This window comes from Corapipo altera, unplaced genomic scaffold (assembly GCF_003945725.1).
Source record: "Corapipo altera isolate COAL_440 unplaced genomic scaffold, ASM394572v1 116, whole genome shotgun sequence".
NCBI lineage: Eukaryota > Metazoa > Chordata > Aves > Passeriformes > Pipridae > Corapipo > Corapipo altera.
In genome coordinates, this window is record NW_020884953.1 from 1,960,361 (window position 1) to 1,978,078 (window position 17,718).

At 41.6% G+C, this 17,718-nt stretch overlaps 2 protein-coding genes across 11 annotated transcripts in view; one reads left to right on the forward strand and one right to left on the reverse strand.

The window, feature by feature from the left end:
• The window catches only part of SUPT3H (SPT3 homolog, SAGA and STAGA complex component), a 283,689-nt gene extending 281,671 nt beyond the window's left edge, over window positions 1–2,018 (reverse strand). For 3 of the 8 annotated variants that reach the window (XR_003530912.1, XM_027663412.1, XM_027663411.1), the window contains exon 1: window positions 1,083–1,115. Coding sequence is in view for 2 of the 8 variants with exons in the window: in XM_027663412.1 (XP_027519213.1) it covers window positions 1,083–1,100 (18 nt within the window). In the remaining 6 variants the exon portion in view is untranslated. Of the gene's footprint in view, window positions 1–1,082; window positions 1,116–1,198; window positions 1,217–1,313; window positions 1,462–1,482; window positions 1,668–1,787 lie in introns of those variants that run through there. The other 5 variants (XM_027663414.1, XM_027663416.1, XM_027663417.1 and 2 more) reach the window with 5 other exon arrangements.
• RUNX2 (runt related transcription factor 2) overlaps window positions 1–17,718 on the forward strand; it is a 227,017-nt gene that overhangs the window by 44,386 nt on the left and 164,913 nt on the right. The window contains exon 1 of one of the 3 annotated variants that reach the window (XM_027663406.1): window positions 1,794–1,890. The exons of the other annotated variants lie outside the window; for them this stretch is intronic. Within the exon in view, the coding sequence (XP_027519207.1) occupies window positions 1,866–1,890 (25 nt within the window). The 5' untranslated portion in view covers window positions 1,794–1,865. Of the gene's footprint in view, window positions 1–1,793; window positions 1,891–17,718 lie in introns of those variants that run through there. 3 annotated transcript variants of the gene reach the window in all.

Below are 17,718 nucleotides of genomic sequence, written 5' to 3' on the forward strand. Positions count from 1 at the left end.
TTCAAACTTTCACAAGCAGAGATGAGGCTTTCAGAAAAACTGTTAGAGTTGGAAATGCTACTTTTTATATCAACATTTCCACCTACATGGCAACAATACACGGGAGAAAAAGGAACCAAAATAAAACAAAATGTGATTTGCATATTAGTAACATGCAAATACGGGCCTGTGCAAAGTCCACTGAAGTTAACAGAGGGACTGACACTGCCTTCCACACCACTTGGATCTGGCCAGCACTGAAGAAAGATATGCAAAAAGAGAGAGAGGGAGGGTGCACTGTATCCCGCCAAGTAAGCACTGCTGCCTTAAGCCAAAGGGAAAGCAAGGCCTGTATCAAGAAAGAGAATGATGTGGGAGTTAGATCAAAGACTTCAAAAGAAAATGTAAGCGTATCACCAACACTGCTGCAAACCTTGAAACAGATTCACTCGTAAGAAATCAAATGTCTCACAATAAATCATTAGCGCTAATGCCATACAGCAAACTTGGTTGCCCACAACATCAGGTTCCTGCCTCCCCTTCACACACACAGTAATATATGTTCTGCATGTATATTGTGTTTTGCATTCATCAACTACAAAGTATCCATTTGTGTAATTTCTAGGAACTTAGAAGCAGTTGATCTGTACACAGGAGGTACAGAAACACAGTGAGTGGAAAAATCACTTAAAGCTAACATAGGGAAATATGCTTCTGGACTGTTATTCCTAGGTTTTTAGCATTTACCATTAATTTCTGAGAGGACTAATAATTTCTGTAAGGAATACCATAGACCTTAAGTAAACATTCTGAAATATCAGGAGTTACATCAATTTAGGGCATCAGTGTATGTATCGAACACTTCAATTAAGAATGAACAGCCAAATACATAGCATTACAATTAATAAACCACCATAAATGTTTGGGCAAAATGAATAAAATCCACTTCCTGTAGACAAAAATTACAAACTAGTAACACTTCATAGCATCAGAGTGACACGAAGAAATTAACAACTTGCAGCGTACTGCAGGCCAAAGCCTGGCCACTCTCACATAATGTTAAGAATATTTTTTAAAAAATGAAAAAGAAGTCCTAGAAACACCTTCCAGATTAGCTGCATGACGACAAACCAGGCAGGGCAGGGTCTGATGTAACACCACCCAAGGACACCAGAAAACCCCCCGCCCCCCCCCCCCCCCCCCCGCGCCCCGCAGGTACCGCGGGCAGGAACCGCCCCGTTAATGCTCCTGAAGGCCCCAACAACGAGCAGCCTCTCGCCAAGTTAATTAACAGCAACACACTGCCTAACAGCGTGCCCTCGCTGGTGACTCACTCAAAGGCTCACCCCCGGGGAAGAATGGATGGATGGAGGAGGAGGAGGAGGCAGCTGAGATGTGCAGGGGAGGAAGGATGGGAGGAGGGTGGGAGCAGCTTGTGGTGCCCGGTCCCCCCACCCCGTGTGCGGAGAGCCGAGAGGGGAGAACGAGGGGCAGGAACTGAACCTCGGTCTTTCCTTCTCGCCTGGACCGAGGCGAGAAAACGAGGGGGACGGAAAGCAGCAGCAGCAGCAGCAGCAGCTTCGCGCTGTTCCCGCCGCCCACCGCCGCCACGGCCGCCGAGGCAGGCAGGGAGGGAGGGGGGGTAAAATGGCGCCGCCCGCGCCGGGGAGGAGCCGGTTCCGCCACAGCGGCCGCCCCGCACATGGAAGGCGGCGGCGCCTCCCAGGGCGCGGGGAGGAGCCGGGGCGAGGCGGGGCCGCCACCGCGTCCTCCCGCTGCCGCTGCCGGTGTTCCCCTGAGCCCCTCACCTCAGCTGCTCCCCTCGCTTCAACTCTCTCCTCAGCAGCTCCCCTCAGCCCGCCCCTCACAGAATCGCAGGATCATTAATGCATATAAGTATCTCAAAGGCGAGTGAGTAGAGGATGGTGCCAGGCTCTTTTTGGTGGTGCCCAATGACAGGACGAGGAGCAGTGGCCGTAATCTAAAAACACACGATGTTTCGCCTCAACATGAGGACGAACTTCTTTACAGTGAGGCTGGCAGAGCACCGGAACAGGTTACCCAGGGAGGTCATGGAATCTCCCTCTCCAGAGGCATTCCAAACCCACCTAATGTGTTCCTACATCACCTGCTGCAGGTGACCCTGGTACCAATAACACCAAGGTTGTGGGTTAATCCCTGTATGGGCTATTTACTTAAGAACTGGACTTGATCCTTGTGGGTCCCTTCCAACTCAGTATACCCTAAGAATTCTGTGGATCACAGAATCCCTTTGGTTGGAAAAGGCATCTGAGATCATCTAGTCCAACCTATGACCAACCACCACCCTGTCAACTAGACCATGGTACTAAGTGCAACTCCAGTCTTTCCTTGAACACCCCCAGGAATGGTTGTTGCAGGTGCTGCCCAGTGGGCCATGGCCACCCCTTTCTTCCCTGTCAGCGCCAGGCAGTGCCGGGCAGCAGTGGGAAGAGCTCCAGGGCTGCTGTGAGTGCCAAAATCTGGGGGATTTTGGGAAGAGGCGCCTGGATCCCCCTCAGGAGGGAGATGTGGGCTTACACAGGTGTCTGGCCTCAGCACAGGTGCCAGCCCGCCCTCATCTCTGCAGCTACAGCCCTGTACAGGTGTTCAAAAATAGCACAGTGTGAGCAACAGCGATCCTGGTTTGTCTTTAGCCTTGTAAATACCACTGGATCCTTGCTATGGCATACCAAGTTGTACTACTTCAACCATGCCATTAGTTCTTCAAAGCTGTGCCAGGGAGGTTTAGACTGGACATTAGGAAGCATGTCTTTACTGAGAGAGTGGTCAAACACTGGAACAGCCTTCTGGAGAGGTGGCCGATGCTCCACACATGTCAGTGTATAAGAGGCATTTAGACAATACCCTTAACAATTTGCTTCAACTTCTGGTCGTCCTTGACATGGTCAGGCAGTTGGACAGGATGATCATTGTAGGTCCCTTCCAGATTAAATACACTGTTCTATGCTGGGATGATGAAAGGCGTTGAGGTGGTTATATGTCTGTGTTTTCCTCTGATTCCTGGCAATGCTGGCTTTCTTCTTCCTGTGTCCTGTCAGCTCAATAGGTTGATGGGGAAGGGCATGACTAGGTGAGCTGGAGCATTAAACCACCTTTCCTTTCATCTTTTAACCCTTCCTTTCTCCTTTCAACCTTTTCCTCCTTCGACACCTCCTAACTGTAGGTTTCTGTGAGTTTAGTTTGGTCTTTTCGCTCATCACATGCAGGTTTGTTAGGAGACAGGCTGATGTGTACCATGGTATAAACTGGAATTAATAAGTGGGACCAATAGAGGTAAATGGAATAACTCTTAGTGCTTTTTTCACCACCAAAAATCTCACTTTTCTTGGCAGTTTGCAGGGTGTATAAATTCCAGAGTTACACTCTGTCTTCTTCTTTGACCTTCTCAGTCTGTCTCAATTCAAATTCCTGCCTACCCACAGAACAGGGTTCATATAATTTCTCCTAGGACTCATTCTAAGAAACTGACATCATAGAGACTTCATAATTTTATGCAAATCTTAGTATTTTACTTCTTTTTTTTTGGGGGGGGAAGGGAGTGGAGGATAAGAAAAAGAGGAAAAAGAAAGCTCTGGTAACCACTGCAATGATCTTAACACTCCAGGGACTATCTGAATTCCAGTTTATTACAAAGCTGTCTTATTTTCTGTCTTTGTCTCTTAGCTTCCTTCTGCTACTCTCAGGTTGGTTTGGTTTTTTTTGGCTACCATTCACTCCCTGTCCTTCTTACTGCTTCGTATAAACACTCTGCCAGTCCCCTCTGCGTTGCTTCCTCCCTGTTCCCACCTCCCACATCAGCTTCAGAAAGACGAGGTGATTCTGTGGCTGGCTGCCGAGTGCTGCCAGCCTCCCTCCCTTCTGCTGCTGCTTACGATTATGGAAGTAGAGCTGATACCAACCCGAGCACTGACAGCAACAGGGCAAAACACCAAGATATTATCCTAGAGAACGAGAGGCCTTATGCTGCTGATTCTTGCCTGCACTGCAAAGTCTAGTGAGTGCTGCGAGGAGGATGGACTAAACTGTTCCTTCCTGTTAGACATTTTAAAATATCTGGGCAACCCCAGCCAAAGCAGGGTTACTGATGAGCATCCTGGCCAAAAGAAGAATCAAAGCGTTCTGTCAAGTTGTGAAAGGTACTGCAGAAAAACTCAAGGCAACTTAAGTTTTTAGCCAAATTCTGAGATTTGTCAAAACTTTACATTAAACTGAGGAAGGCAAGGCAGCATATTGCTGAGATTTCTATGCATAGTTTCATGTATATCAGAACTGGTAGGACATACTAATATGAAAACATAGAAAAATAGAGAAATTACTATGCCAGTTCCATATGGTAATTTTAATAAGGGGATTACTAGGATAATGTGGTTAAGCATGTCCACTGTGAACTACATAACTTCCAGGAGCTTGGAAAGAGGCAGTGTGACTTGGTGAGGTGCCTGAAAAAGCACTGACAGAAATATTTTCTGACAAACTGTATTGCTGTGCAGAACCCTTTTGCCTGCAGTGAGAGGTTACCAGTTCAGAAGGGATTGAAGCTGCTGCCCAGTGATGAGCTGGACTGATGAAAGAACATTCCCCCTGTTGCAATTTCTGTAGGTAATAACTCCTGGCAGAATAATTGGGCGAGATAGATACCTACTGGCTATGAAATCTGAAATCAATACAAGAAAATCTGCCAGAAGACAGGAGGAAAGAGGAGTGAGGTGTCCTTTCTAGTAGTGTGCCTTTCTCTAGCTCGTAAAAGTGCAGAGGCTGCTCCTTGCTTGGGTCTGAATTCTTACAATACTTCACAGAGAGGAAAAAAACCTGATCAAGTTTTTGTTATGCATTGTACAGAACCAAAAAAGGACACATACAAAATTGTTTCCCTTTCCAGGTCACCTTTCAGATCACAAGGTCATTATAAACTATCTCAGCACTTTTACAAGCTGGAGTCTGCTCAAACCATAATGCTTACAAAGTTTCACTTTGAATAAGCCTGATTTTCTCTGTCATTTGTTTTCACTTTTTATTTCTCTGCAGAACATAAAAAGTCAGAAAAAGATTTTATTTTCCCCCTACATAGCATATAATTTACATCAATCATCCCAGGAGGTCAGTACCACTGGGGTGTCATTTAAATACAATGAATATAAAGTAATGAAGCTCTTGCTGGAGTGGATGGCCACAATTCTCAGAGAGAGAGAGAGTTTCCAAAGCATGTGGAGAAAACACAACGGGAGACCGAGTGAATTCATCACACCACAAAAATGTCTCCATCCTGTCGACAAAGTCATTAAACGAAAATGAACCATTGTTACTCTAGACACTCGCATTCCTTCGGCATAATAACCTCAGTATAGAAGCACTGGGGCAAGGAGAATTTGCACACACAGGAGAAAAAAAAATTCAATCTATTAAAAAAAAAACCATAATCCGGATTATGTAATGAAAGAAATCCTCCTTGCTCCAAAGAGGAGACGGAGCCTCTGCAGAAGCCACAACTAATAAGGAACCGTATGCAGTGGTACAGGGCGGTTTCTTCTCCTCCAGCCAACAAGTCAAAGTAAATGCCAACCCAGACAATTTTTTTCAGATAACTCACAAATTATGTTCTCCTTTAATTACACAAATGTTTCTACCCTTTGCTGATCCATAGCCACCCTGGTTTTTAAGATCCCTTGTTGAGATTTCCCCAGTACCATTTCCTTTTTTGTATTCATTTACTTCCAATAATTTCTTCAGTCTCCATTAAAGCAATCTGTGAGGAATGCAGGGATTAGAAGGGTTTGCTGTGTTCAATTTTATTTAATTTTTTGGCAAAGCGTGTCTGAATAGGAGAAAGTGTCACATGCCTACAGTAAATCACAGCATATACCAGTTTATGAAAATAGATTGTACTTCTGTGGATCTCCCTCAAGGAAATACCACTTTAAAGCAAACCACCATGCAGCCTCTGGTCAGAAAACATAGTGTTAGAAAGCTGCAGCAGAGATCCCTCCCTTTATTATAAATTATTCCATAGTATGGCAAAGTCCTCTTTGCCATACTAATTAAACCAGAAACTTGCTAATTAAATTACCACCTGTAACTGTCAAAACCATAAAGGAATATAATATATAGATTATCTTTTTTTTGGTTTTGATACAAAAGCACTACCTTGATTTAAGCAAATAGTGAAAAGGAAATCTCTGCTTTATTTATTTTTAGTAACTGCACGGGAACAGGGAACCTGCTCCAAAGCGAGCAGAGCTACTGAGGTAACACATGCCAGCAAACACCAAATCATACCTGTTAATTACAACAAATATGCTCACAGACAACAGCAAGAATGCTATTTATCCATCATTTACAGCGACTGAAGTGGAGGGAAGGGAATTGGTTTCCTGGCAAATGTCCCAATTAATTGAGCATGCTATTTATTAGGGTGCTGATTAAAGTGTACTCTGCAATATAATAGTCGAGTATGAAGTTGCCAACTCTTATTCACTCCTGGCTTGTATGGATGAAAGCAGGAGAGTAGACTAGCACAATATGAAAATAATGATGCATTCCATGCCAAAATGGATTTAAGGCAATTCCAATGCCTGGAAATTAAAGACCTGGAGAGACAGAATTAGGCAGCACCATGATCTTGAGGATAGAACCTTATGTTGTGTAATCCAGTTGTGTGACCAAGACTTTCAATCTGTAGTAACCATTTTGCACATGTATTAACACTCCTCTCAGAAGCCAACACCGTAGGCACGCCCTTAAGTAAGCAGCATATGAATTAAATATAAAGCAAGATAAAAGCAAGATAAAAGCAGAGTTTTGTTCCTGACTGATCAGGAACTACTTTAGAGGGGTCCTTTTCCCAGCCACCGACTCCTCCAGCCTCTCCAATCAGCTGCCCTAACTGAGACTGTGGCTTAAATCGTTGTTGTTTGTTGTACCCTTTTCAAAACCATGGCTTCCACAAATGAGGTTGGGAGTTTCCACACACAATCAAGGAGGCTTATGCTAATAATTGTATATATTATCTGAAGTAACGCTTGAGGTTTGATCTCAACCAAGATAACCACCAGAGCAAACCAAAATCATGATTTGTACCAGCGAAGAATTTCTTGGTCGTGGATCACTCCTAACTCACCTTGTTAGCACTGATGCAAGATCTGGGTAGAAGGCCCAACTGGCCATGATTATTAATTAACTTAACAAGTCTGTACACGCTCTTTTTCCTACATTCTTCCCACAAGGGTCACAGCATTTTGGCAACATCCTGCATTGCACCTCTATAGCCAGAGATATTCAAGGGTGACCTCTATGGTTAGAGAACTCTAAACCTCTATGGTTTAGAGCCAAAAGGTGCAGTCTTTCTTACAAAACTGACTGTGCCCAAAAAAAACATGCAGCTTTGAAAGAGCACTCTGACAGTATGCCGGATATCCTTGTCACCTAAAAATGAGAGCAGTAAAGAAGAGGCAAAGCTCCAATTCTCCAAAGCAAGGGAAAGAGCCAACTCTGTAGCCAGAGACTCCTCCAGCTGGGGAGCAGGTAGCAGCTTTAGCTAATGGATCTCAAGGAGCTCACTGAAGCACAACATCAAGAGAGATTCATGACCCATGTAATCGCACCTGCCCGTCACTCTCACTGTCCTGACTGTCAGCATTTCACTGAAACCACTGTGCTGCACAAAATGCACAACCAGGGTTAACCCCGACTGAACCAGAAGCACAGAGGATACTCTGGTAACAGGAGGTATTCTGGCAAATATAGTATCAGGAGTAGGTTTCACTGGAAGCCCAGTCACCACGGTTAGTGCAGGTTTCTGAATCCTTCATACCCTTAGCAAAAACACTTCTGGGCCATTTGCCACAGAAAACAGGTGGGATCCTCAGGTTAACCATTTCCAAATGACATGGTTAGATTATTATGGACTCCAGTCATAAGCCTTGGGAAGATAAGTGAGAATTAGGCAGAAGACTGAGCTTTCCTCTACAGAAAAAATATAAACAGAGGATATTAGTTCTTTCTGGATTGCATATTCATATAATGAAAGTTTCCAGAATCAGTCCATTCAAAACAGTAATTTCTTGACTTGTAGGAGTAGTGCCAGCAATTTGCATCAAATTACTACTGGACTGCAGAATAAATAACATCAGCCACAGGTTGCTAAAGGTTTAATTTCCTTAATGTTCTGAAACATGTTCATGTTATTTGACCATGCAGAGCAGGTAGAATGCTGAGTTTATGGTTCCCCAACACTTTTTATGCCTCAGCATGGGTGCCCAGGGGTGGTAATCTGTCTACATTAGATATGAGATACAAGTGTATCAGAGAAGCTTTTTTTTCCCCCTCTGAATAAATGTTTAAATATTTAGGGCCAAATTCCATTGCTAAACATATGAACACAGGTCTCTTTGAGCTCATTGGAGTGCATGTGTATCTAAGAGCAGGACTTGGCCCTTACGTTTTAGATTTTAGCAGTAAGCTTCCAATGTAAAATAACGTGTGATCTGTAGCACACAGGAAAGCAGCAAGAGCTAGTTTTAAAGGAAGGGTACAATTACATATTTCCATCTTTCTTTTGGATAAGAAGCACTGCCTTCAGCAGAGTTCCTGAGAATGTTCTTACCTCTGCTCCAGACAGTCTTCCTTTTGTATAAGGTGCTTCTCTGGCAGCTTTGATCATTCCTGTAGCTGGGAAACAGAGCAGGATACTTTTTTTTTTATTTCTTTACTACTTCTCTCCAATTTCCATTCTACCAGTTTCAACGTAGTATCATGATGGAAAATACAGAGCCATTTTAAAATACGCTTACACTAATGAATTAGATACGTTTTTTAAATTATGAAAAACTCAGGATGTTGATTTTAAACTATAGGCAGTGTGTTCAGATCAGCCAAAGGACATACCCAGTCACCCTTTCCAACGAGCCAATATTACAGCTGGGATCAGCTAAAGCATTTTTACTGGGAACTGCTGCAGAGTGCCAATACAAAGCTCTTGAATCTGGAGAGTTTCTTTCTCTATTCTTGCTGTGTCCTTTATCTCTCTGTTTAAAAGTAAATTATCTACATTTTTGAGTGTCCATTTTATTTTTTAAGGTTCACATTCACCTAACATCCAGGGCCAGGAAAGACAAAGTATGACTGCATGGTCATGGTCCTTGGGCAATATTGTGGGAATGCCATGGGACATGTGGTCTGACAGAAACCTGTACCAATGCCAAAAAAAAAAGAGATAATTCAAAAAAAAAAAATATTCCCTGAGTATAAGCACAGTGATTGATCCCTCTGAATTTTCTCCAGGGTTTCAAAATTCCTCAAAAATTACTTTCTCCCATCTAATATAGCTCTGGAGTTTATCATTTTCAAAAAAATACTCTGTTATCAACTCTGTGAGCGTACTGAACAGTTCATATATTATAGGGGGTTTTGTGAGAGTCGAGATCTTGTTGAGGATTAAAGTTTTTGAGGGATGGAAGGTTTTTGGAAGACTCCTTATGAAGTTCACTGTCTACCTTAGGTTCTTTTTCTGTGGTAATCTGCTAATGCTAATGGCATCCAGCACAGCAGAGAAAGATCTTGCACAGTTTTAAAGTTTTACAGATGCAATTATACGTGAGAGTGAGCTGCTAGCTTCCTCCAGTCTCTTTAAAATCATGCACAGATAGACAGACAGACAGACAGATTAAACATTAATCCTCCTAAAAATGTTGTTCCATTTGTGGCCAAAATAGTATTTTATGGCATTCGTTGCAAAGGTCAACTAAAAGTTATTCTGTACAAAATAGCATCTTCTTTTATCTGTTTGAAAAATAACTTCTACTTCAGTTTCCTTCCTCATATGCCAGCTTATTCTTTTTGTAATTGCAAAAATAAATGCCACAGAAAAAGAAAACCTCTGGTACAATCCACTTCTTTTATGTTGGTTCCACAGATCTGGTCAATTATTAATGAACATCTGAGAAGTAGAGATGCCTGATCCAGTCTGGTTTGGCAAAATAGTTCTTATGCTTTTTCACATGAGCTCAAAAGAGCACATAGTGTGTGAAGGGGCTGCAAGATTTGGCATTATTTATTATGTCAGCAGCTTCACGTGGTGAGAGTATTGATCACTTGCCTATAACGTGGGTATTTTCTTCCACTAACTGTTCTTGGAATTAGGCAGCATAATCTTTGACAATTGGCTTGTGGCCTTGAATTCTGTATTTATGTCGATGATTAAAAATCCTGCTCATCATCTGGCATCCTGCACGTGTACACCAGCACAGAAAGTCCCAGGCCAAGCTGTCATTGCAGACTTTGCCCTGTTGCAGGTTTACTGAACTGGTCCTTTAGGAGCATTGATATTTTAGTAGGAGTGTACCTACCCCAGAGAAACAACGTGTTTTTGACAACTGCTGTCAAAATACCCACCCACTCTCCACACATCTTGGAGTAGTGTTGAAAACAACTTCTCTTCCAGTGCAGACAAAGTCAGTGAGTTCAACACCTATTGTAACAAATTCTTCTCTGCACTCCAGGGCAAATCCTATGCAGGCAGGTTGTCCCATGAGCCCTCAACAGGCATGATTTGCTACAGTAAGCAATGAACTTACCTGACCTTGTCCACACCAGTGAGGCAGCTATTTCTACTAGTACTTGAGTGGATCTGAGGGTGGAAAACTATTTTCGACACCCCTCATCAGAAACAGATCATTTTTCTAGAGGAGGCAAAGTCCCAGTGACATTACAGGGCCCACATGCTGAAGTGCAGTGGGGTGAGTTAAGGACATGGGATCATCACTCAGGAAGGCACTTGCTTGTTTTAAATTCAGATTATTTTTGTTGTGGAATGGTATTTCCTAAAGTTTGTATTGATAATTTCACATATGATAGAAGAAAATAAGCAAACATATTGTGTGCATCTATTAAATTAGGCAGACTTAATAACAGCCCAGTTCCCCTTTCACACCAGTGCAAATCAAGAGGGGTACAGCTAAAAACAGCTGAGTTACTTGCACATGAGAAACACTCGTATTTCTGAAAACATTCTATAACTTCTTCTCACTTCTTCTCACTTAATTGTCATGATTGCTTAAAATTGCCTAAAAAAAAGTTGTGTCTCTATTGGACCCAGAGCAGAAATCAGGGAGAGGGAGGGCAGCAGGGAAGGAGCATAATTATGGGAGTACAGGATGGGCAGCCAGGAGAAGCAAAGTGTCTGTCTCATTTACTCTGAGATAGAGAGCAAACAGCTTTCAGACTTACTAAACGTTCTGGACACACTGAGAGCTCTCTGTTTATTTCAGATGTGTAAAATGCCATAACTTGCCAGTAAATGGAGCTGGGCATGCAAGTGCATGCATGAAGATAACATATTAGTTACAAGAATTATAATTGTCCTATCATTATCTTTTCTTTCTTTCCTGAACCAGAGTGAATGTGCCATAATCTCGCAAGAATCTCATGATAAGTAATGTCAGAAATAGCTTTTTTTTTCTTTTTTAGTTGCCAACTGTCTATTTAGAAATAACATCACCCCTTACTGTAGCCTTCCACATAAAAGCAACACGAACAGTAATGTCTCTAAGCAAGAATGAATGATTGGCTGCAGATTCTTTACCAAAAAGGGAGTTTATTTACTCCACACAGGTCATAAATTTCCTTAGAAAAACTATCAGTGGTAATCTACATGTGGTGTTTAGTAAATAGAGCTTTCCTCTGCTTCCCTCAGTCCATGTTCTTCAATTGTCAGAAACAGTGGAAGACGGTTTTCTTGTGCCTAAAAACACAAATTATTCCAGCTCTTTAAAATGTAGTGGAAATAATGAGCTGAAAGGCTTGACATGTTCTGCACCAAGATGGACATTTGGACATGAAAATATGAAAGGATAAGGCAAGTAACCCGAAGCAGCAAGTTAGCTAAAGGCTTCCTCTGCTTCTCTTAGGTGAAGCAGCACCTTATTCCATAAAGTCTCCCATTGAAATCAGTGGAACTGCAGACAGAATAAGGCTCTTCTTTCTTTCTCACCAAGGAGGAAAAAAAAAAAAGAAAGAAAGAGGGTGGGATCTGCCTTTTCATGTAACGGGGCTTTTATCTGCTCAGAAATCGCACTAACCTCGGGGTGCCAAGCACAGTATCTTTGAAAGCATTCCAGGGATGGGAAGAGCTTCTCTGTCTTCTCCTCTACAAAGAGAAGCTTGGTAGTAATGAGAGCTGCTGTGCTCTTCCAAGAAAGGTTTTATATCTGCTTTGCCCCCTCTGAGGACCTCTTACTTGTTCCCCCTGGATACTTCCAGGTTATGCTGTTCTCAGGCACATGGTGTGACTCTTGGGGATGGTCCTGTGCAGGGCTAAGAGCTGGACTCTTAACCTTAGACTCAATGATCCTTGTGGATACCTTCCAACTCAGCATTATCTGTGATTCTGTGATTCTTATGTTTAAATTAGGAAAACTGCTGCGTGATACTCCATCCATCCAAGTGACTGCCTTCACAATGAGTTTTGCCATGAAAAGACAGAAGGATTCCCCCTTGCTTTTCAATATGTGCATTTAATAAACTATCTAAACATTTATAAGGTAAACTAGAATAATAAGTTTTGATATTGCATCACATAAGCTCCTAATATCATAATATCCTAATATCCCCAGGTCAAAGAACCTCATTCACATTTGAATGTCTAGTGTTAATGGTGAAGATTTTAATTATTCACATTCCTTCTAAGGCTTGACCAGCCTTTGAAACAAATTGTTTAAAACTTATCGTACTTTTCATAACTGAATGATGAAGTGTGTTGTGAAAGAAATGTCCAGAATTTGTTCGTGTCTTCTTTTTTCTCTCACTTCAAAACAGACTATTTAAAAAAATCTGTAGAGAATTTTGACTTCTGAACTGAGAGTACAAGCCAGATTTCAGCCTGTAAGGAATTTTTATGGTTGAATTATAGACTTCTAAAAGACACAATTTAAAACTGAACTGCTGACAGTCATTCTGATCGTATTTTTTATAAGCCACTATTAACTAGGATGAGACCTTAAAGGAGGAATAGATCCCATCTCTATCTGCTGACTCAAGAGTTTCTTATCCTTTCTTCTAAAACAGTGCAGCCTACTGTCAGGGAGAATGTTGGTCAGACTAGACTGACTACAGATCCAACCCAGCAAGCCCAGTGCTATGGAGGCTTTGCAAAATTTAGCTGCCAACTCCTCCGTCTGGACTGAGCACGCGCGAGCAAAACCTCAACAATTTTCAGCAGCTTCTAACGCGACCAAGCCCAGGTGGATCCTTTTGGTCAAGGGTAACAAAAGGAACTTATCTGCTTTTTCCTCTTTATTCTTCTCTTACTCAGTAAAACTTGCCTGAAATAGGTATTGGGATGAAATCTTAAACTGTTGTGAAACAATGTGTTTTCTCTTAATGCCGATCTTAGAAGCAGCAGAAATATTTCTGCTGCAAGTTTCCAAAAAATTCAGCTTGAAGCAGACTCAGGATTGAAAAGCTCATCCCGAACAGCTAGAAATTGGCAACATTACATGAGTGAAAACAAGGTCTTATACTGGAAAGTGGCAGACAAGCTTAACTGCAGATACTGCTGGCAGCTTCACCTATAATATTTTTTCTGCCAGATCTTTGTCTTTTATTACTAGAGAGAATCATTCCTGTGATGTCTAATGTTTTGTCATCTGCCCTTATGCCTTGTTTTTGGACTGATGTTGTTGTCTCCTGTGACTTGGCTGCCAATTCCACAACAGTCCACTAAGGGATTAATCCTGTTCTGTCTCCAAACCCACGGTCTTAAGGCCACACCTGATGTGGGACACACACATATTTCTGCTCAAATGTAAGCAGGATGCTCAGCATTTTCAGGATTACAGTATGTCATACCATAAATATGATTATATTCTTGATGCTCTGGTCTGACCTGAGTGAATTTTCAGGAAAGAAAGGACAAAAATAATTTTTATGGTTCTCAAAGAGTTGGTTTGCTGTGTCCATTATGCTTATTCTGTATTTGCCATTACCATATGCTTCCTTCTTCTATTTCACTCCTGTGAAACCTGTACCACTTCTTCCAAAGTTATGTGTTTTCATCCTTTTTAGAACAAGCCTGTCACTATTTGGTGTTTTTCTATTGTCTCCAGTCTCATGTTAGTAACAAAGAATTTTTTTCTGCAATCCATGTTATTCAGAATAGATTTAGAATGGGAATCCTCACCATTGCAACACAGAGGGAGTAAATGCAAGGATCTGGTGCTGTGCTTGTGGTTGGAAGCATTAAAAACACCTCTCCCACTAAAAATTGACTTACATCTTGTAGTATCTTCTGTGTGAGCTTTATGGAGCTTTTATCTGGCCAGAGCGCACTTCATTAGACTCTTAAAAAACAGCATGCAAAATTTAGGGACTCTGCAAGGTTCCAAATATATAAAACCTTTTTAATTACAAACAGTTATACCACCCACTTTCCCCACAGTAAGTCAAGGGAACCAGTTTGCACTGTCAACAGAAAAAATGGCCACAAAGTTTCTGGCTCGTGCTGCTTTTATATATGCTGAAATAAGGAAAAAAAAATAATGTAAGTTCTCATTTTTTAGCCTTTGTATTTCTAAAACAACATACTGCTTATATGTGATTTCATCCAAGGGAAAAAACCTGTATTTTTCCTCTTTATTTACACAGAAGCTGGGAGGAGGATTAATGGAAAGGGACAAAGTTGGTCTTACCATGAAAAAAAGAAAAGTTTGTCCCTAGCTATGAGGACCTTAACTACTTTCTGCAGTTAATTTTTAGTTTGCCTGTTGTAAGCAAAAAAAAAAAAAAAAAGAATATAATATATAATTTATTTGAGAGACAGGCCATACATTTTTCTAATCCTGCTACACATCCAGGTTTTTACTGCCAGAAAGCACAGACCATACTTTCTCTTTCAAATGCTGTTACAAGATGACAAGTGGGCCGAGGTTTCTTTCCATCCCGATGATGACATGGTCGTTTGCTGCTTTAAACCTCACTGAAATACACGCGATTCCAATGGGGCATAAGAGGCTGCAGACAGGGAGGGAAATGGGAGAACTCCACAGTAGGACCCACACCTAGGCTGGAAGTCCCTGCTTATTAGAAAAGCAGAAAATACATCATTTAGGAAAAATTCAGAAGCAGTAAGTATTTACTTTTTTGCTTGTGTAGAGTGTGTTTCCCTGCGTGCCGTGGAAAAGCCGACAGCTTTTCAGCAGTGACACGGCAGGTTTCCTACCAGCTTTCAGAATTCAAACATTTTTTTTTCCTGGTATTACTGAATGCTGAGCCCTGCTCATCTTTGGACTTCTAAGAATTCAACACGTATTTTTCCATCTCAAAAGGTATATGGTCATAGCTAATACCTTATCTTATACTGAAGGAAAACTTGCTAGAAGTCTCGTCTGAGATCCCAGAGCATTCAGATCAAATCCTGAGACAGAACACAAGAGTCACAGCTCTCAGTCCTCACTTCCTACTGAAAATACTCGAGGAAAAAGTAGTACTCTCAAGATTGGGGTTTTTTTTAATGTAATCATTTTCTAGCCTGTCTTTCAAACATTTATGCTTCTGTTTGTATTGGGCACTATAAACACTAAAAACCTGTGCATGGTGCTGAAATATTAAATGCTTTTGACTGATTTCAGGACACAAACTTCTTTAATCTGGGCTGTAAATCAACGGGGCAGGGACACAGTAGTTAAACAAACCGTAGTAGTCCATAGTCTGAGTAAGAATGCTGTAGTTACAGAGCTCATTACCACACGCCTACTTAGCAGACCGAGTAACGTGCTAATCTAGAATTACTATTTGTCATACTTAAGAAAAAGCAAAGAATAGCTGGGCAAACAGTCAACTTCCAACCAAAGTGAAAGTAAAGCACTGCCAAGAGACACTGGAGCTTATCTCGCCCCTACTGAAATGAATGGAAACTCGGGCAAAACCTGCTCTAGCATTAAGTTTACTTAAGTTCACATATTTTGGCTCGATGCACTCTTCACGAGTGAATAAAAAACTTTGGGAAGGTAGATGTTGGAAAGGAGAATACTGGCAATTCCTTCACTATAGTAATAATTGCTGACATTGCTGTAGTCGCTCTGGCTAAAAATATCCAATACAATAACAAACCCAGTGAACCCATTCATTTATTCCCGTTTCACAAAGGCTATTTGCATACATGGAAAGGCTCGAAATAAATTCGGTATTCCTCATATTTCCAGCACATTCCAGCCCACCAAACTGGCATCGAAACTATTTATTTAGGGAACCTCATCCAGGTTAGAATGTTTCATATCTGATAATTATTTTTCATCTGAGCATGCAGTGCTTACAACTGGTGCGTGCTGGGCCCGTGCTTTATAAATGTGATGGTAAACAAACTCAGTTTGCTCTTTAAAACATTATCTTTTTGTCCAAAAGCAATCTAATTACGGCTGTATTCACAACACAGTTAAAAGTGAAAAAGCTAAAAGAAAATTTAAATTGCAGCAAGGGCACCATACTAATGAAAATCCGATTTTGTAAAGTGGATCTGAAGGTGTTTGTGAAGACGCAACTTGCAGCGCAAGCACATTTTTTTCACCAACCTCCTACAATTCTCTGAGATCTTAAAATATGACCCATTTTGCAACTGGTGCTAAAATTCCGAGAAGTTCTGAAATAAAACCCGAGGAAAGTCGAGCAGCAGGGTTGCTCTCCATTTCAGCCAAATCCAAGCCAATGTTCCAGATTATATATATCATAACTTGAATGACTTCTTCTGAAAAATGCCATCCAACTTTTATGTAAGTCCATAAACATTACTGGTACTTTTATTAATTTGTCCATAACCATTTAAATAAAATCCTAGAGCTCTGAGCTGTGATCTGTTCCAGGCTGTAGTAAGTTCCTGTTAAATGTGTAAATGTTCAACAGAAAGATATTTTTGCACAGAGACTGAAAATCAGCTGTGCCAGATACCTGAAACTTTGTTAGGGCGTTCAGTGGAAAATTTTATTTCGACATTATAAATAACCCTGGACTATTTTAAGTGACCTTAAACTGGTAGCTTCCAACGACTTAGTTTAGTTTATCCTAATTAACTTTTTATTTTATTTTAGTAGGAAGACAGGCAACTGTAACATTTTTGGTGCGACTAATTAAAAGTGGAAACGTATCTTCTAGTTTGAAATGAAATAAATCACGATTGTCAGGCTTATATAGCATTTGGTTATAAAACAATCTCTCGCCTTCTTTCTAGTGCTTTTGGAATGACTCTTACGGAGTGTATTAGAGCCAGCTAAGGAGGGGGTGGAGAAAGCCAGAAGAATCTATGGACATAAACATTTTACCAAAATAATTATGAAAAAATGTATTTTCTGTATCGCAGCCGTAGCAAACCAGAGCTTCTGCATATCTACCAGTCCGTATAGGTGATGAGTAATTGTGCTTTGGAGACGCATGTGGCCACTTCTGGGGAAAAGCGGATCCCTGTGGTTGTCGGGGGAAGCGGGGCGAGCTCAGGAGGGCTTTGCAGCGTTATCCGCAAGGATCGGATTTTCACAACGGGGTGGAAAAGTTCCAGAGCCCCTCCAACCTTGGACCGGGGAAAGAAAAAAAAAAAAAAAAGTGGGGGAAAGAAAGGAAATAAAGAAGCAGAGGGCACAGATCCCTGCGGGGCAGTGGGTCGGGGGGTGCCGCTCCCCGGGGGAGGCGTGGGAAAGCCGCGGGGCGCAGGGATGGAGGGAT